At 35.3% G+C, this 20803-nt stretch overlaps 1 protein-coding gene across 1 annotated transcript in view; it reads right to left on the bottom strand.

The window, feature by feature from the left end:
• The window catches only part of LOC129221552 (serine/threonine-protein kinase PLK1-like), a 308268-nt gene that overhangs the window by 23132 nt on the left and 264333 nt on the right, over positions 1-20803 (bottom strand). Inside the window, exons 2-8 of the mRNA XM_054856046.1 lie at positions 19206-19313; positions 17282-17398; positions 10318-10541; positions 9451-9546; positions 7701-7976; positions 4114-4195; positions 1504-1600 (exon numbers count right to left, since the gene is read on the bottom strand). Of these exons, the coding sequence (XP_054712021.1) occupies positions 1504-1600; positions 4114-4195; positions 7701-7976; positions 9451-9546; positions 10318-10541; positions 17282-17398; positions 19206-19313 (1000 nt within the window). The remainder of the gene's footprint in view (positions 1-1503; positions 1601-4113; positions 4196-7700; positions 7977-9450; positions 9547-10317; positions 10542-17281; positions 17399-19205; positions 19314-20803) is intronic.

Genomic DNA, 20803 nt, shown 5'->3' with positions numbered 1-20803 from the left:
CAAGTGAAAAAAAATAGGGGGTGTCCTGGACTCTAGCTGAAAAAAAGTTTTTTGAACCACCCTAAGGTGCACCCTCAGGTAAAGAAAGGTTGAGTACCACCGAGTTGGATCATTCTGTGTCTAAAGTGGTTTGATAAGAGAAAATTAATGAATAACTTTCTTTACATCAATGAACTTGTTGGCAGATTTATAGATTTGGACATAGACTAATAATAAGAGTAGACCGAGCTATGGCAACCCTTTTGCTGCTCATAAACCAAACCATGTGACTGGTGGATATCCTAGCAACAGCGGGCGTTGATCGTAGCAGACGATCAAAGCCCGTGAGAAATAAAATAAATAGAATTGATGGAACATGGAAGAATGATTTTTTATGGAGTCCGATTTGCAAATTTGTTATTCTAAGTTGCAAATATTTTGTTAATATAGTGAGTTTTTCGTTTAGATCGTATTGTGCATTTTCTTTAGTCAATTTCAATAACTCTCTAAGCAATTAAAGATGCAAGCGCCCAAAAAGAATCGGCAAACGGCAAGATTTTTACCTACAACTTCAATTTAAGATACCGATTAGTACATTTTTGCGTTAACGCAAAACGTTTACGCCATTACGTTCACGCCAACGCTAACATAGCAGTTCCAAATGAAATAAAAGTTACTGAAAACTGTGATCAAAAACTAATTACTAATGTCAAAATAATGCATAACTAAAAGAAAAACAGTTCAATCTCTGCACCTGGAACAAAAAATTATAATGTAAATACAGTGTCTTAAAATACATGTCGAGTGCCAAACTATAGATAATGTTGCCATCTCGCAACCATGCCGCCAAAGTTTTCGCCAAGCCTTCCAACAGTCACATGATGTATCCATGAACCAATTTTTTCATCAGCAAGACTGGGAAAGCTCGGTCTACTCTTATTATTAGTCTATGGGTTTGGAGGCCTATTGCATGGTATTTTTTAGGGCTCCACTGTCCTTCAGGTTCAAAAGAATAGAATGAGAAACAAGTATGATCCCTTTTAAGGCACCTCACACATAGGTGGCTCATATGGGGGGGGGGGGACAACTGCCCCCTAAATTCTAAAAGTAGAAACGCCCTGCTCCCTCACTTTTTAGAGTCAAAAATTAAAGATTGATTGAAAAATGATTTTTTACAGCGTGGATTGATTCATTTCACGAAAATAAAAACTAAAGATTCCAAACAAATGAACTTTTCTCATCTTATTTCATAAGAATGGAGCTTTAAAATGGAAGGGGAAAGTCTGGTGGCCATCTGTTCTGATTTTTGATGCCATGACTTACTGCGACGATACAGCAATTACTCATATTTACACTTTTTTTCCCTTTTTTTCCCCAATGTCATGAACTTTTGAACCTTTGAAGTAATATGGTGCAAACGGCATATTCATACGATTTGTTGCTTTTCTATGAATTTTTAAGATGCATCAAGGAGTTTTCGGACACACTATATTTTTGAAAATAACACATTGGTTCTTTCTTTACTTTTGTCTGGACAGAGCACACTGGTCAGCTTTTGCCTGATATTTGTTGGGAAACAATTATCCTTCTTTGGGGAAGATTCTTCAGACTTGACTGGTATCTGTAAAAATAAATACTTCATATCACAAACTGATTCTCAACTTTTGAAGCACATCTGTGCATCTCATTAGGGTCAATAAAACATTTTGGGAATTGTATGAGTGAAATGAAAGTGGACACTCATCATAATAGTGATTAAAAAATGTAGAAGTTTTACAAAAAGAATGAATTTGGTTACATACTCGTTAGTATCCCTTACAAGAGACAAACACTAACATTTTCTAGAGACAAACAAACAACTAACATTCTAAGCATTCAAAGAAATACAGAAAATGAAAATCTCTCAAAAAGAATGAAGTGTTAATCATTATAAAAGCACTTATTTTTGCAAAAATAAAGGTATCTGTGCAAGCCTGTCACTTACGTGTTTTTTTTTTTTTTTTTTTTTTGAGAAATTGATGTATTTATACACAAGTTGGCTTGGTTTTGGTTGTTTTTCAGTATGATTTGCATTGAGCATACACCCTTCGGAAAAAAACCCTCCAGGAAAACGTTGTGAAACAATTGATCTATTTTTATGATTTCATGAGCCGAAAGTTTCCTGGATTTTATACAAACCAAACCACAAATTAAAATAATTTGCCACAAAATAATATTTTGGGAAGCTTACATTTACCTGATTATGATGATCCTGAGAAAGTTGCAAAAATTATAAATCTTATAAAATATGGTAAAAGCACTTATTTTTGTAAGACATTTCGGTCATGAAGGGAAACCGGTGTAAACCCTTTTGAAATAATTTCAAAAAATAACTAATCTTCCATATTTGGATACAGATAAAAAATGTTATTGAAAATTATCAACAAAAGAGAGAGAGAAAAGGTCAATATATATCTCGTAATGAATGCTGGTACGCAGAAAATTCAGACATATAATCTAGGGTGCTCGGGCAAAAGAGTATAAGTCAAAAATACTGAATTTTAAGGGGAGCTGCTTTTCCACAGCTTTCCTTCTAGATTTCAGAAGTAGACCACTCCATCAGGTGTTTGTTTATTTTCACAATGTTTACTACACATTTACTATCTGAACCGCAATGAAAGATAAGGTCCATATAGTATAAATATGAAATAACCTGATTTTACTCAATTTTTGACTTATACTCTTTTTCCCGAGCACTCTAGTATATTAATGGTAAAAAACCTTGACTGATGTGTAACACTTATTATTTACTTGCACGATTTTTTTTTTCAAAAATATTTTTAAAAATGAATTTTTAATTATAAAACAAATTGATTTACTTTTTCGGAAACACTTATGTAATTCAACACAAAGGATTATTGCACTTCAACACCAGTAAAAGTCTTTTAACCCCATTTAACTAATGAAAAATTATAGCCTTTGAAGGTATATGCATACATAGGCTGAATTTGTAACAAAGATACAAATTCATCCTTTTTTTTTCTTCATAAATATATATATATCTAGAAAATCGCCCGTCAAGATATGACTGGTGAAATTCTGCTTCTACATTTGAACGAAGCCATTGCCTGTTCGGTGATATCTTGATAGTTGAAATTTTAACCCTAACTTCTGTGGATTAACCCTAAACTCTAGTAGATTGCGTTCATTGTTGACCACTTTTTTGTTCCTTCACTCTCCTAAAATGACAGTGTTTCCAGTAAAACTGTTAAGTTACCGGATCCAGTTCAGCCTTCTTTACTAATATTAAAGCTGAAAGTCTTCCTGTCTGGATTTCTATGACGCGCATAGCACCTAGACCGTTCGGCCGATTTTCATGAAATTTGGCACAAAGTTAGTTTGTAGCGCGAGAGTGTGCACCTCGAATAGATTTTTCGAAAATTTGATTTTGTTCTTTTTCTATTCCAATTTTAAGAAAAAATTTTCAAGCAAAATTATCATAAGATGGACTTTTTCGAGCAAAATTATCATAAGATGGACGAGTAAATCACCAAGTTATCATAACATGGAACCGTAACATGGTGTAAGCCAATTGGCGAGAAATTCACCATACATTATTTGTAAATATACAGGCAAACCAAAAGACCTTTTAATTTTCTATTACGGGCAAAGCCGTGTGGGTACCACTAGTGTCATAATAAAGTATTTCCTAGCATGTTAAACATTATCAAAATATATTATCAAATCATCATGCCGTGGCGCGAGTTTCATTGTCGAAGACGTCAGCGATACTTGATCATTCGCATGAGGAACAGATATGGAACCAATTAATTGGAGGAAATTTGAATGTGGGTATTGTTAACATGCTTGTAAAAGATATAAGAATACACAATATTCAGGCTATTAAGTTAATTTGGCATTTCAATTTCAAGCAAACTTAGAACAGCATATAAGTAAATTGAAATTTAAAAATATTTTTAAGTGAAGAAATTGTTTAAAGTTCTTTTTAAGAGCATTCACAAAAGTCCAAGAAATTTCAAGTGAAATTTCTAGTGAAATTATTAGTACTCCCTGTGCATACAACAATATATACAGCATAAAAATTGCTTCCGATTTACATAAATAAAAAAGATTTTTAAAAAATATAACCATCACCTTTGGTACACCTGGCTTAGGGCTAAGATGAAGATCAACAATACAACCAGCAATTTTGTCAACATCTTGCTCACTCGAAGACCTATTTCAAGTAAGAGAAGGATTTTATAAGCCAATGTCACATAAACAAAAAGGAAAATATTAATCTAATTCAATACATTTTTCGTGATAACATTTAAGATCAAATAAGGCAACTGAAGTAGGAGAACGTGAGATAAAATTAAATAATGTGGTGAGAAGTGAAATGATAAAATATTTTCATAGTCTGCTGTGCCAACTTTCTAGCAATATTTCAACACATAGTTGATTCCACCCAAAAAACAAATAGCTCTAAAGATCAAGAAGACGGTACACGTCATTTTCAAAAACTGATGCACATATTGCAAAATATTCTGGTTTGCCAAAAATGATTTTCGTTAATTTCAACTGATAAAGTTTTTGTGGTTAACATTTTAAGTATTAATTGAGGCTAGTGGTTGTCCAGAGGTCGAAATTTGACCATATTTCATAAAATTTTTACTTTAAGCATTGAGGGGTATTTGTCAAAGAGTACCGCTGGAATCTAACGTAACTTTTTAACAATTTTATTCTGTTACATTCAGTGGTGATTTTTTTTTTTACAAATTCCAGTTCAGTTTAGCACTTTTTTCTTCTTCAAGATATTAAAATAAAATATTAAGCAGCAAAAATTTGAAAATTTGTTAAAACTTTTACAGCTTAAGAAAATATTGTCTGTGCAATTCATTTCAAAATTTTCGTTCTCTCACCATTTGAAGAATGAGGGTGATACAGATCTGTGCTGATGAAAGACAAGACAAAATCCTTCCTTCTCTGTCCATGGGGTTTTTCAGCTTTAAAAACATGTTGCTCAAATAATCCAGACTTAATTACTTTTCAGTTAAGAATGAAAATTTAACTGAATCATTATTTTGATCGGCATTGATAAAAACCAAGAAAGACAAAGTCTCATCTTCTCTACCTATGGTTAAAGCAGCTTGAAAAACATGTTGCTCAAATAATGCAGAATAAATTACTTTTCAATTATGAATGAAAAATCAATTACACTTTTAGTGCATTAAACTAACTTGCTAACAACTCAAAAAGACTGCAAGTTATTTATGGAAAAAATTCTTCATAAACACTAATGTAGACTTATTAATTGATAAAAATTATTATTCTATTAACTTAATGAGATTAATGGTTGTTTTAAATGGCACATAACCCTGAATTACCCAATTTTACTAAGGTCACAAAGAATATTTATTCAAACAATACAACTTTTATCTCAATCAAAGCAAAGAAGTAATACAACTTTTTTATAAGATATCTAACACATTTGGGAAAATTAATTAGCTTTATAACATGCCATTAAAAAAATGAAATTAAACCATTATTGAAATAATTTTTACGTTAAAAATGAATCAATCCAACAAAATTGTGAGCCCTTAAGCTCATGTAGGTGAGAATACAATAAATACCAAAATGCTTTTAAAAAAATTATGCTATCTTTTCTATTACAGTCGGACCCTGATTTCACGAACTCACCGGAACCGAAACTTTTATACGTTAAATCGGGGTTATTCGTAATATCGGGGTGCGAAAAATTATTAAAAAACAGCACTTACCTTATCTAAAAACCCTTATAAGCAACTGCGCAAAAATATCCATAATTGGAAAGTGTACAATTTGTATTCTGCATTTCGCCACTTATCACACGCTACTTAATTTGAAATTTAAAACTACCGAGCAATAGATGTTTAACAATTTCCTTGATAGACTCGAAATAGTTCCTTTACAACTTTATGGAGCGAAGAAAATACTGCGTCTTTTGCAGCCTGCTGCACGAAATATGTTTTTACAGCTTCCAGGTCATGTAAAGCATTTGAAAAAGTAACAATTTTAATGGGAGTTTCACTATCGCGTTCTGCATTAGAATAACTATTCATTGGTTGCCCCCTCGCCCATCGAAAATTGCTGTTTCCAAGAAAAGTCTTTCTGCTTTGGACAATATGGATGTAACATTTGGAAAACAATCCAATATTTACTAACTCAAATTAACAAAAAAAATTTTTTAGGCTGTTAAAATAATTCGTTATTTCGGGGCTTATTATTCGCTAAATAGGGTTTTTTGCCTTCATTTTATTCGGGGGAAAAGAAAAATTCGTTAAATCGCGAAATTCATCAAATAGAGGTTTGTTAAATGGGGTCCGACTGTATTATACTAAATCAGCACCAGTTCTATCACACAAAAACACTTAAATTATTAGGTTTGTATTCCTCACACAGGGCCTGATTAAGTTATTGGGGTGCCCTAGGCCAAACCCTTTTTTGGGATCCATGTAGTCAAACCTTAAAACACAAACATGCACTGAGAAACCGATGTGCCGACGTCAAAAGTGCTGCAATTTTCAAGCGCTCACTTAAAATATTTGTTAAGGTGCAGAGCATCCCACACCTTATGTAAGTAGAAGAAAGGAGAAATAAATAAAGCAGAAAATCTCAAATCTTTCTTTTTCTTCTTTACTAATAATAAAGCTGAAAGCCTCTGTCTGGATCTCTCTCTCTCTGCCTGTCTGGATCTCTGTGACGCGCATAGCGCCTAGACCGTTCGGCCGATTTTCATGAAATTTGGCACAGAATTAGTTTATAGCATGGGGTTGTGCACCTTGAAGCAATTTTTCGAAAATTTGATCTTGTTCTTTTTCTATTCCGATTTTAAGAACTTTTCACAGAGCAAATTATCACAATGTGGGTGAGCAAATTACCAAATGATCATAACTTGGAACCGTAACATGGGCAAGCATAGCAAATTGGCAAGAAATTCATCATCCGTTATTTGTTAATATACAGGCGAACCAAATGACCTTTTCATTTTCTACTACGGGCAAAGCCGTGCGGGTACCACTAGTAAATACAGTCGAATCTGTTTATCTCGAACCTGCCTATCTCGAAAACCTCTCTATGTCGAAGTTTTTCATTTTCCCTGTACCGTAAAAGTATTAATTCAATGTTTTCCCCCATGTTTGTCTCGAATGAAATTTTCTGAAAACCTGTATATCTCGAATTTCGACTAAAGTTTCTTTCCTGAATTCGATTCCCAACCATCTTTATTAACTGGAATTTGGAGACAAAAAGCATTTTTCTTAATTAAGTCTATAACTTTGGCAGCAGCAGTCACTATTAACAGTCACATAATCCTCCAGAATTAAAATTTTATGTACAAGAAGCAAGCTTTCCAGCAATTACATATCCATTCGGAAACTGAGAGGAAGGGGACATTGTTGATTAGTAAAATTGCTTCCAAAGTTTTACTTTCGAGTCGTTGCTCCAATTACTTATTTTTAGAACTTTTTTCAAAACCTCTGTATCTCGAAACCTCCATATCTTGAATTTTTCTTTTCTCCCGTAAAATTTGAGAAAGACAGGTTCGACTGTAATAAACTAGTATTTAAACAACTTAATCGTTTGGAGGCACCTAAGATTAGGAGCCCCTAGTGGCAGAGAGAAGACAAAGCCTGATTATTTAATAGGCCAACTTGGTCACGGCATAGTTGGCCTATTCAGTGAGCATTCTCTGGAGGCCTTACCTTTTAACAAAAGAAGCCAAGGGAAATTTAGGAACAGCTATGCAACAACTAGTTGGCAGTGAGGATGGTAGGAAACCTGCAACAAAAAACTTATGCTGGATGATTTCTTCGAGGGAGGGTCTGTCTGTTGGCTTGAGCTGCAACATTTTGGCCACGAGATGACGAGCCGCATCAGACATGGAACTCGGGATGGTGTATTTGTTCGTACTGATACGATAATAAGTCTCATTGAGGGTTGTGGTCTCAAATGGTGGCTGTCCCACAAGCATGGCATACCTGTTTGGGAAAAAGAAGATTATTTTTTGATGAAGAAGTTATTCTCAGACACAAGATAAATGTACATATATTTATTATATCATCCTGTACTTAGAAGCCTTCCAGTCAGTATCTCTATACGAGAAGATTCTAAAAATAAAACAATTGTAAACCAAACGTTAGCAAAGTCGTCCACAGTCGTCCTTCAAATTAGAAAAGCTGCTTTTTATAATGTAATTAATTTTAACTACTTTTGAAGAAAAAATCATACAATATTCCAAATTTTATTATAAAAATTTTACTACAACACCCTGTACAACAATACCAGTTTAGATATAAGTAAAATTCTCCTTTCTCTGAAATAGTCTTCTATTTGGAAATCTGCCACTGTTTGAAGGTAACTAAATTTCATATTGGTTACTTTGTGATGCCTGATGAAAGAACCTTTAGCAGGGTTGCCAACCTTGGAGAAACAATTTGAGGAACATCTGTGGTGATTTTGAGGAGCAGTTTAAAATTTTGTGGAGCAATCCGGTATTTTGTATAAAAATCAATAAAGACAGTTAAAACCACTTATCTAAAATTGTTTTAGAGCTTCAATAATCATATTAAGCAGGAGTATAAAAATATTTTTTTTTTAATTTAGCTTTAAAGACTATTTAAATCTTTTATCATTTATGTAAGCATCTTTAATTTCCCATATTTACATGTTTGTTGGGATAAAATAGCAAAATTTAAGCTTCAAATCGTTCAGCCGGGAAATGTGGAGCAAAAGAACTTCTTTGCAGAGCTGCGAGTTGCGCCATTTTTGCGGAGCAACTCTGCAAAATACGGAGCAGTTGGCAACCCTGCCTTTAGAATGTCTTTAATGTCCTGAACTGCAATCTATTCCTTCATATGATAATGATAAACCTGATCAGTTATAATAGTGTTTTTCTATAAGTAATATGCAGGTTAATAAAGACAAAACCAAATACAGCTTCTTATATTTTCTCCTGACAGGCACAGTGATTGGCTTGAAATGTTTGATGAAAAAAAACGTAAAAACATCACAAGAGTAGAAGTCACAAGATGAGCTGGGCTAAAATTATTTTTAACCACAGTTCAGAATTTCAGTTTGGTAAAATCCCTTTGTTGTGAATGTTATGTACATTCATGATGGATTTGGGAAGGACAGGTGCAGCTACACACACACACACACACATGTTAGATTTAAAAAAAAAATCTTCTTCAGCTAAATTTATAAATTAACTATCTGCCCCAGCAGAAATGGTGCAATAACACCTGGAAAGAGGCAACACTAAAAACTAGCCGATTGCACAAGGTGATAGGTGCAAGCAACATCAATCATTTATCTTAATCCTTCTACGCTTTAAAATATGACTAAAAAATTACAAAATGTGTCTAGTTTGACAAGTCATTTCCATTAGAAAATATTCAAGATTTAAACATCAATCATAAAAATTTTCATCAAAATCGCTTTTGCATAACTTACATGATACAGCCCATAGCCCATACATCAGCTGCAAAACTATGTCCCTGCATATTGAGCACCTCTGGAGCTATGTAATTTGGAGTGCCACAAACAGTGCTGAAATAAATGAATAAAATAAAGTTAGAAAATAAATATATAAAACGGTCCAGTGGTTTTTGTGATGATGATTCATGTAACATTTTTAGGAGACTAAATAATCCATTATGAAAAGTTTCCCCTTATGCCATATTTTTTTTTTTTTTTGTTAGAATATGTAACAAAATACCTTTTTGCCTCCTGAGTTTCATAAAGTTGACAGAGAAATAATAATCTAAACAGAAGTGAAATAATGTTGGTTCATATGGTTTTTTCATTTATAATTTACTAACTGTACCAGAACGACGATGCCTCTGCTAAAAAATGGAAGGAAGTCTCGTGAAAAAATTAAAATTCCCCCTTTCCCCTCCTTCTCTCTCTGGTAAACGAACATTTTTTTTAATTAAAAACTGCATCACTAACTTTTAAAAAACCTAAAAAAAAATATTTGAAATTTAAAATATTTCACCAAATTAATAAAGAACATATGAAATTATGGAAACAGTAGCTTTAAACCTTAAAATAATATAATGTGCATCGCCTAACTCGCCAAACGACCATGCTACTGTAACTCAGCCGATTAGAAGGAAAGCGAACTCCGATCTATTTGCGATCCGTTCTTTTTATCGAAAACATTAAAACGAAAATAATACTGTTCGTGCCAAATTAACAGCTCTAAATATTATCCTTCTAATAATATTAAGACTGCTGCATTTGACAAAAATTTGCAACATGTTTTGGCAATTTCTCACAACAGAGAACTACAATAAGGAAGTTACTAATAAAACTCACAATTTCCTGCCACATTTTTCAGTATTAGAAATGTGTGTTGCAAGACCAAAATCTCCAATCTTCACTTCCATTTCTTCAGATAAGAACATATTTCCCAGCTTCAAATCCCTATGGATCACTCCTTGGGAATGAGTATAGCGAACACCTTCTGCAAGCTGTAGCATGAAGTATCGAACTTCAGGCTCCGTTAGATACTTCCTGTTCTTCAGAATATGAACCAAAGACTAGAAAAATAAGAAGTAATTCAATTTAAACAGCTTTCTAAACAGTAACAAAGTGCTGTAAAAGTGTTTTGGGTTAGGAAAAACAAAACATTTATTAAATTTAAAAATCAAATAAAGATGCTTTTTGGTTACATGTACATCAGGGCAAATTTTTATTCGTGTTAATTTGTTTTAATTTCATTCACTGCTGCCAATTTTGATCAAGGTTACATAGAAACTACTGATTTGTCATACTATAAGTTTACAATATAAATTCAGTAGCCAAAATTATCGCAAACGTTAGTTTGGTATTACAGATAACGCCGACCACTATAAAAAGCACAACTTTTCAGAAGAGAACACAAAGTTTTTCAGTTAAAAAAAAAAGTACTCTATTTTGCCTTGCAAACTAAGTTTTCATATTTCAATCTTAATTCCAAGGTTTTAAATGATATGTATATTAAATTGCATAATTTGAGCTTTAATATTCAGTGAAGTAAAAACTTATTCTAATGTCTGAATATTATTTTCTAAACTTGTGAAATGATCTGTCTACCGCCAAAATCTGTGTTACAACGGTTTTCTACTGTAGTACCTACCATGAAGTGAATAGAGGCTTGCCATTTAGGAAGGTCCAGGAGAGGGCAACTGCCCCCTCCCCCGGTTCTGAGAAATATATACAGTAGACCCTCGTTTTACGCGGGGGTTACGTTCTACGGAAATGCCGCGTAAATTAAGACTTTATAATAGTGTTAAAATAGGGGTTAGGTTCCATAGATTTAAAAAAAAAAAACTTCATTCTAGTGATAGATAAGTAGATATAATAAGTTTAATGTGAACTTATTCCAATACATATGCACAACGTGTATAAAGAGAACATGAATTAACTTAGAGTTTATAAAAAGGTGTTGCTTGTGTTATTCTTTCGGCAGTCATTAAGATTTTTTTTTTCTGTAGTTCCTTTGCAGAGCATTAACGCATCCATGATTATTTGCGTCATTTCCATGATAGAATCTTCCTTCACTAACAAATCAGAAAGATCATCTCTAGTCTAGGAATGGCTCAAAACTCATGTTTTTGGTTGTGTGTCACCGATGTCGGTATCTTTGTTGGTTTTGCCCTCTTTTGTCACTCCTAAAAGCTCTTCCTCCAGTGAGTTCTGAACTGTGTGGTCTAATAACTTGACTTCTGGAAAGAGCTCTGGAACCAATCGCATAAAACGTCTCCAGCGGCTCAAACTCGATTATTAGTACGGCAAAATACATTTAATTACGTGTAATCTGCAATCTTTAGGAGTTTGGATTTTGAAAAGGGGGGAAATTTTACCTGTGTTTGCATTGCCGCATCCGCGTAAAACCGAAACTCACCCGCGTAAAATAAACCCACATAAAACGAGGGTCTACTGTATTTGCATAAGTGGGAGGGTTTTTTTCTTTGTTGTTGCTTTCCGATATAATACGCATTAAAAGTATACTTTTTGCCCCCTCCCCTCTTGAAAAGAATCGAAATAACCGGCCTGGGTGAAGAAAAACATTTTATGCGCAGCATATTTTTTGTGAATCATAGTCAGAGTTTCATTTGCATGCCCAGCTTCTGCACTTCTTTGCAATTTTATGTATTAAAATTAGTTCTGAAGACTCCAGAGCTTCTACACTTCTTTCGGTAGAAATTAAGCCCAAACATAATTATTTAAATACCATGTTCATGCCTGTTCTAAACAGGGCAGGGCCGGGAAGTCGGGCAAAAGATAAGACTCCGAAGCATTTACCCCAAAATCAGTCCGACTCCGAATCCGTACTTTAGGCACGCAGAAGAATAATAACGGTGGTATAAAAAATTTTGCAACTAAATCTACGAACAAGATTTTCAACTTCCATGAAATATGGTCCTAATCTGCTTTCAACGGAGTTCTCAAAACGTAAACAGATACAAATATATTCAAATACAAAAGTGACGACCAGCAACAGGCTCTGGGCCCAGCTAGACTGGACCTAGTCAATTTACAATCCCCAGTGAAGATCAATGGCCCTCTTAAAACTATCTACTCCCTTGCTCGTTACCACCTCTTCCGGTAAATTGTTCCAAGGTTCCACTACCCTGCTATAATAATAATTTTTCCTAATATCCATGTTAGCCTGAGATTTAAATAGCTTAAAACAATGACCCCTTGTCCTGTTTTAGTGCTAAACTCAGACTAAACTTCAGCCCTGTAACATCTTTCATTTTAATAAATTTAAAAATTAATAATCATTTTCTTCCTATAAAAGCTACTCAAATCCCTATGCAAAGGTTGGTTAAGGTGTACGTATTATAAAAAGATCAAGCGTTCTTCTAATATAAAGAATTCATCGAATGTAGCAGCTGCCATTTTCTCTCTACAAAAGACTTCTATTACATCTTTAAAAATATGATCGCTGACGAATAAGAAGTCTGCAGCCTGCAGGCAGTCAAAACAAGTTGAGGGCCAGCTGCTTTTGCCTCCATTCATAAAATATAGCTGCCCCCCTCCCCCTCGCCTATTTACACTGGCCTTGAACTGCTACAAGACGAAGCATCTACTAAAACGTTTCGTTCTAAATTTTCTTTCCAGCCCTGCGGCTATGAATAAAAGTAAGGTCAAAAATGAGTCTCCTGCAAATCAAGTTCAAGATCCTGGGCGTCTTGTCAGAGAATTATATTCTTCTATCTTTTTCTAATGTTGTTTTTTTTTCCTTCCTTTAATGACCCCTACCGCGCTGTAGCACCGTTATCGTATTCTAGAAATAATATTCAATGAACGGATCTAGCTATACTTACAAATACATTAGATGCGTCAGAATTCTAAGTAACATAACTACTCTAACATAACAAGTTGTTCTTTTTTTTTTCTCCTTTAACGATCGATGTGTACTTAAAACAATGTACTCATTATCGTAACACCACGCCTATGCGTAAGAGACAATTTTGAAACATCATCTAATCTCGATTAAATTATGATATTCGCAAATGTTGTAGGACAGTTGTATAACCCAATTTCATAATTACGAAGAAGTTTTATTTCATTCATCATGGGTATATCCTCAAGGGTGAACCAGTTTGCTTACAAATTACTAAAAAAGGGATTGCTGAACATCTAACTCGATTAATCGATTAATTCACTTTTTAATTATGCTTCTGTATTGAAAGAGCTGAGGTACATAAATTGCCTGGAGCTGGAGTAACGACATCCTTAGTAGTGTTTCCGTGAAACTATGGTGTTCCATGGATCAGACTTGAGCCGCTGCCGACGTATCAGCTTAAGTTTAGCCATTTTGGATCGGATTACCAAAGCAAAGTTTCGGATTTCGCCAAATTTGCCGAAAATAATATTTTATTTAATAGACAATTCACGTGCCGTTAATAATTACTCGCAATGAACAATCACCAAACGCGATAACTCGCCAGAAAGACAACCACTCAAACACGCGCTCCGATCCAAAATGGCTAATCTTAAGCTGATGCGTTGGCTCGTATATACTATAGGGGTCTTAGATCAGACTGAACTCCACTAGTTATGTCATATGAAACATCAAGCATATGCTATATATTGGCTGCATTTCAATGAAGTTCTTATTTTAACACATTTGCTGCCACGATCCCATTTTGGGATTTTGGAGTTTTACTTAACTATTGTAAAAGCACTTAATTTCACGATCTTTAATTCTCGCGAAAATGAAGATATCGTCTATTTTGCGAATTGTATGAACGAACAGAAAGTCAAAAGAAAAAAACATTTCGCGAAGCTTAAATTTTCACTATGACGGCGTGTTCGCGAAAGTTAAAAGCCTCGCGAAAAAAAAGTGCTTTTTCAGTATTCGGCGTCTAATTGGTACGCCTGACAGCTTGGTTTCATTTTATTTATTAGTTAAGCTTGTGTGGCAGAAAATGTGTAGTTTGTGCTTTGCTTTTTTACAAAAAGCGAAATAGTTTGAAATGCATCTTTAAACTGAACTGTCAGATAATTGTATTTCTGGTTTGATTTTTTTTTTTTTTAATTAGAATGAAACAATACTCTACATAAATGCAGTTTAGAGGCTGCTAAACGATCTGTTACTTACTCAATCTCTCGTTTTTTACTGAAATGGGTTTGTCCGCGCATATAAATAACTTATCTGGCCAAAAACTTAAATTTAAAAAAGTCAGATAAAAGCTTAACACAAAGCCTTCGCCTTAACATTTTCACAGCAATCGTATTTTGCACCATTGATTCCCAACCCTAAAATAAAATATTTTTAGCAAGCCTAAAATACGTCCGAAAAGTGCATTTTTAGCGTCAGCAACCTATATAATCTTTTAAATTAAATGTATGCAGCTTTCAAAGCTGCGCATTTTGGGGGGGGGGGGGGGGGGGGGGGGGGGAACTAAAATAACAATTACTCCCCTCAGCCTTTTTATCGTTTTTGTGTCGCTTGTTACATTTAATAATACATTTTAATACGTATTTGAGCGCATATACCATTGCTGAATGTATGAAATTCCACCTCTTGGATTAAAATTAAACAACTTGAACAAAACATCGTACAAAAGGAGCTACCTACGACATTATTCGTTATAACACGAAAATGTCATACGTCCAAACTGCTTTAATATTTGTTTCCATTGCTTCATAAACATCGTCCAGAAAAACTGGCATGTTAGAACGGTAGCGTAACTAGGGGTTGGCAGGAGTGGCCAGGGGCGCAGTAGTAAGGGGGCGGCATTTCAACTGATTAAAAAAAATTAAGAGGGTTTTTTATTTATTTATTTATTTATTTTTTTTTTATTTTATTTTTTTTTTTGGATCATAGAATTTGAAAAATGTTTGAAAAAAATGAAAAAAAAAAAAAAAAAACTTGTAAGAAAAAGAGCTAGAGACACATGCGTGCATCTGAGATGGAACATTGTGCATCATTGAAAACAATTCTAAAAAAGAAAATAGGAAAATAAATTACAATGCTGCCTCTTATTTGTCGAATCAACTATCAAAATGTTTAAAAAATAAATTTTTTTGGAGGTCACAATGACCTCCGGTGACTTTCTATTCGGACGACCCTGGGGGGGGGGGGGGGCGCAATTTCTTTAGTTCGCCAGGGGCGCTAGACTCCATAGTTACGCAACTGTGTTAGATAGTAGCAAAGTTCTCTATGCAAGTACCTCTCGTTTTAATAATCAAAATAGAATCAAGTTAGGTATCTAGATTTTGGCTAATATGAACATTCTGAATTCATTTTTATTCCTAAAAATATAGCCTTTTCAAACCTTACTTCGAAGTTCCAGCGAATACGGATCTTAATAAAAAAAAATTTACATCAATAATTCAAATGAAAACAAATCCATGTCCGATGACACTTTTGTTTCCTTAACGAGCATGATGGCTGAATAATTAGAAGAGCTTTTTTCCCCAGGACTCACGTACAAACCCGACAAGAGGCCATGTCAGCCTAGTCGTAAACTAGGGCCCCGGACCTTCGGAGGGGGGGGGGGGCGACACTGACGCAAAAAAAGGAAGAAAAAGAAAGAAAAGGGGGGGGGGGGGCTCCGAATAAGAGAAAACTAGTAAAGATTAAGTATAATTTATTCTTTTGGTATACTGTTGTGGCACTTAAAATAGAGTTAAGTGTTTTCTAGTAAGCAGTTTTGATTTTTTTTTCTCCGCTTCCCCTTTTTTTTCTTCTTTTCCTCTTCTCTTCCCCCCCTTTCTTTTCTTATTTTTTTTTGAGGGGGCGGGGCCTGGTGACATAACTGACAAGGGGCCCGCCTTGGCTCTCTGCGGCCCTGCTCATGTACATTTAATTAAACATTAGAATTGTCGGAAAGGAGCCCCGAATAGTATTTGACCTTGAGCCCTAATAAATCCGAAACCTGTGAACAGGACCTGATCAACGCACGGTCTTGCGGTCAGTGGACCTGGGCCCCACAACTTTAGCAGGGGCGGATTCAAGGGAGGGTCAAAGGGTCAGCTGACCCCCCTGTGGCATGAATTTTATAATGATTGTTACTAAACTTCAATTTTCAGGTCCGAAAAAATAGTACTTGAAATCAATGCCAACCTTTTTTTTTTTTTTTTTTTTGCTTGGTTCTATCTGCAAGGCATTTTTCTTAGCATGTCATATATCAGAGGATTGACTAAGTTCGGTTACTGGGCTATTGCTCTTTTGAGATTTTTGTTCATTTTTAAAAGAAAAATATATTCAAAGTTTACAACAACGTGTCCAGCTTCTTTACCTAACGAAATATGACTTTTACTGAAAATTTAAGGCAACTATATTTTAAGGCAACTTGCGCCAAGATCCATTTCGCAAGTAGCACAAAATTTAGGGAAGGGAGGAGTGGGGAGCAATTTGAAATGACAAGAAATTTGATCTCATTTGCGAGGGGGGGGGGGGGGCTTTGTAGCATGTGAGGAGGTCTGCCATCCTCCTTGTCTTCCCTTACTGATACTTTTTTTTTTATGTTGGAAGTATAACGCTGGTCATTGAAACTTGATCCCCCTTACAAAAATTTCTGGATCCGCCCCTGTACTTTAGGGACATGAAAATTGGGTAAATTTCTCTCTCTTTCTTAGAAACTATCACTTTGAAAATGTGGGGATTTTTTTTTTTTTTTGTGAAAGGGGCGCCAAATTTTACTAGGACCTGGGCAACACCTAGGCTTGATGGTGCCCTATCTGTAAATAACGTTTGCCTCTATAACCAACCGATGAAAACCACAAATCGAATATTTCACCCAACCCTATAAAACTCGAAACCGAGAAAGAATCTCACCTTTCTGGAACAGTTCTCCAGGATAATGTAGACGTTATGTTCATCTTCGAAGAAATGGTGGAAGCGGACCACATTTTTGTGCTGCAACTGCCGATGAAGATCAATTTCTCTCAGGATCTGTAACGAAACAATGAATGTCCTTGTAACCAGCACATCTTTAGGGATGCAGGTCACGTATCCTCTTCATCCCTTTCGCCTTAATGGGGCAACTCGTAAAACTTTGGACATTATGGCGGGAGAAAGTACGGGGAGACACGATCGGCATCGGCAAATAAGTTTCAGAAAGTTGATTAACACTGTTTGCCGCGATTTGACGAAGTAGCATTTACCCGCGCTGAAACAATTTATGCTTGTTATGACAGGAATTAACGAAGCAGGGAGAAGGATTTCGCTGGTAGTAGGGATTTCGGCATGCATATTTATTAGAGATGCCTTTAATCATTTCTATGGACCGACAGGGGGTGGAGGCAGGCTTTAATTACAGCATAGCCTACGGGAACACCGAATTTTAGGGATTCCTACTGAGAATATTTTCCTCTCTCATCATATTTTAACCTATCACCGTCATATTAACGTTGGGACAGCTTCACTTTACTTTCACTGAGAAAACCATTTGCTTGCAAATTCAGTCAAGAAATGGATGTTGGGCAATGCGGGGCAAAGTGGAATACAGTAGGCGCCGCTTAATGTGATCACGGTTAATGTTATTATTCGCTTAATGTTATCAGAATCTCGAAGTCCCGGAACAATTGTATGTTAACACACGTTAAAAAAGTCGGATATTGTAATCAGTGTCTTCGTTTATCGTTATCACTTTTTCATAAACTTTCAATTTTTCTCCGTTTTTGTTCCTCAATCAACAGAAATACATAGGCAAACACTGACGAGACTAACTTTCTGTGTAGCATTTTGGGGTTTTTAATAGCAGTTCAAAATGTTTTTAGGAGTGAAGCTACAGAAAGTTCGCCCCCAGTGACCACAGACTCCTCCTAAGAAAATTTTCTTTTGCACCTAAAAAAATTCAGTCGCTGGACATGTTGCAGACATTAATGTAGGACCTCCACTGTCGCCATTACTTCGTAAACTATTAAAGAATTGTGTCGAGGTTGAAAACAAAGAGAAGTTAAATTAAAATTCAAACAACAAGCAAAACCATGCTGGAAAAGATAGAAAAGCTGAATGTGCTTTGAAACTGGTTTACGAATGTCAGGGAAAACGATCATATTTTACTTTCACCTATTACTATGTTACTAAAAATTGCATAATTTAGCTTTAATTTTTACAATTCAGATATTTCCATTCTGTTAATTTAATAATTTATAATTTAAAACTGCGTTCAGTTGAGTCATTGTGATTTTAATTTGAGGTTGCCAAAATAAATGCACCTTAATTGAAAAAAAAATCATTATTTTGTGTCTCCTGGATTCTTTTCGGTTATTGTTATCAGTCGGTTATTGTTATCAAATTGTATTTGTGCCAGTGATCACATTAAGCGGCGCCTACTGTAGTTGTAATAAATGAGGAGACCCAATCAAAAATTGAGTTAGCCAGTTGATTCAAATATTAACAGAACGGTTCCTTCGGTTTCCCCTCAGTTTCGCCGACACAAAATCCCCGAAATCGAAGGGGAGAAGGAAACTTTTGACTTCTCTACTGGTCGATAGATTTCGATCGAATCAAACACGATCGTGTTGGAGATGAATAAGCTCCTAAGATCCATCCACCATCCTCTAATTCTTAATCACAATCTACTCTTTCATCTTGATAGCCTGTTTCAACTTCGTGCACGATGAAAGGCGCAGTCTGTAACATTATCAGTCTGTGGGTGGTAGTTACCACGTTTTTGGTTTTTGGAGACGAAGATCGTTCGTACCACACGCAGTTTAAAAGTAAAATCAGAATGCACATAATGAACTGAACTTACTTTCTCTTTCTGGTGTGGCTTGGTCAGCCTGCTCTTTGGAATGATCTTTCCGGCATACACTTGGTTCGTAGTCAGATCAGTCAGCTCGTGGACACGAGCGAATCCACCCTGCGGAAGGAAAGGAATGGTTGATATACACTCATACGCAACGGAGCAAAATCTGCATACCAAATGACAAAGAGTAGGGGAGAGGATACAAATAACTGAAGCACGAACAATATTTACTTCGCCTACTTTTATGCTGAAATAGATGTACAACATAACCTATGCAAAGCAAAAAAAAGTGAAGAATATAGTTTTTTTTTTTTTTGCTAACTATGCCAAGTGGTAAGGTCAGTAGACTATGCCAAGAGTACCAAGTGGTAGTTCAAAGTGGTCGAACCTCGGTAGATCGTTTCATATACACTAGCTATTGGTAGCCTGAAGGAGGAATACTTTTAAACGATTACCTTCCAATTGCAATTTTTTTCACTAGGGCATAACGTAAGTTGATTTTGTTTTGTATTTAAGTCTTACATGAAAATTTTTTAATCTTTTGAAACTTCAGTGGCAATTTAAACGACCCACCATCTTGCTCATTAACAGTTGGCTAAACAGACTGAGCACGAAGTGATCTTATGGATCAATAGACATCTCAGAGTTTCATGTAGAAGTCGAATTACCAGGATGTAATCGAAAGAAATGCTATGCCGATAAATAACATCCATGTCTTTGCCGAAATTCAAATTTCATTTAAGCATGAGGTGCGGCCTCCGGGTAAAAAAAAAAAAAAGGTTGGGCACTACTGTCCACAAAAATATTGCTTTTAAAATCTTACATCTCGATATCATACAACCAGAAACACTTTCAGAAAGGTCGACAAAACTTCCTCGGGACCCTTGGTTTCAAGTCATGCTACCAATCCCAGCATGGTACTTTATATAGATGTAACGAATGATATGAAACCCTCCGTTCAAGAAGGTAAATTCTGGCTTAGCTAGTAAAGTATAGCAATTTTAACAACCTTCAAAAAAGGAAATTCCATAACAGGCAAAAGATCTACACTCCTGACCTCTCATACAGCCCTCCAATGTTTTATAAGCTACCTTTTCACTTCCTTTTACAAAAAAGGAACTATTGTATTCGCGAAAAAATTTTCACTCGAAAAGCGGCCTTAATTTCCATTTTGCTCACCCCCAAATGAGTCTTTTTTTCGACCCGACCACACGTACATATGCACCTAAGAACTTATAGACGAACGAAATATCTATTTTGACGTTTCACGAGTTAATTACAACGAGTTCTCTCGTGTCGTCTGTATGTACGTATGTCGCATAACTCAAGAACGGTTTGTCCTAAAAAGTTGAAGTTTGGTACGTAGACTCCTAGTGGGGTCTAGTTGTGCACCTCCCCTTTTGGTTGCATTCGGGTGCTTCTAAATGGGTGTTTTGCCCCCTTTTTGGGCGGAAATCATTGTTAATTTCGATGTAAACTCAAGTGGTGCTATGATTTGTCGGACACTTGGCGATATATCGCCAGTCTTTTGGTCGCCAAGTTTTGTCACCAACTTGACGAGAAATTTGGCGGATTTTTTTTAAATTTTATTTTGGTTTCAAATT

Source organism: Uloborus diversus, chromosome 4 (assembly GCF_026930045.1).
Source record: "Uloborus diversus isolate 005 chromosome 4, Udiv.v.3.1, whole genome shotgun sequence".
Taxonomy (NCBI): Eukaryota; Metazoa; Arthropoda; class Arachnida; order Araneae; family Uloboridae; genus Uloborus; species Uloborus diversus.
This window is presented reverse-complemented; position numbering and strand designations above follow the sequence as displayed.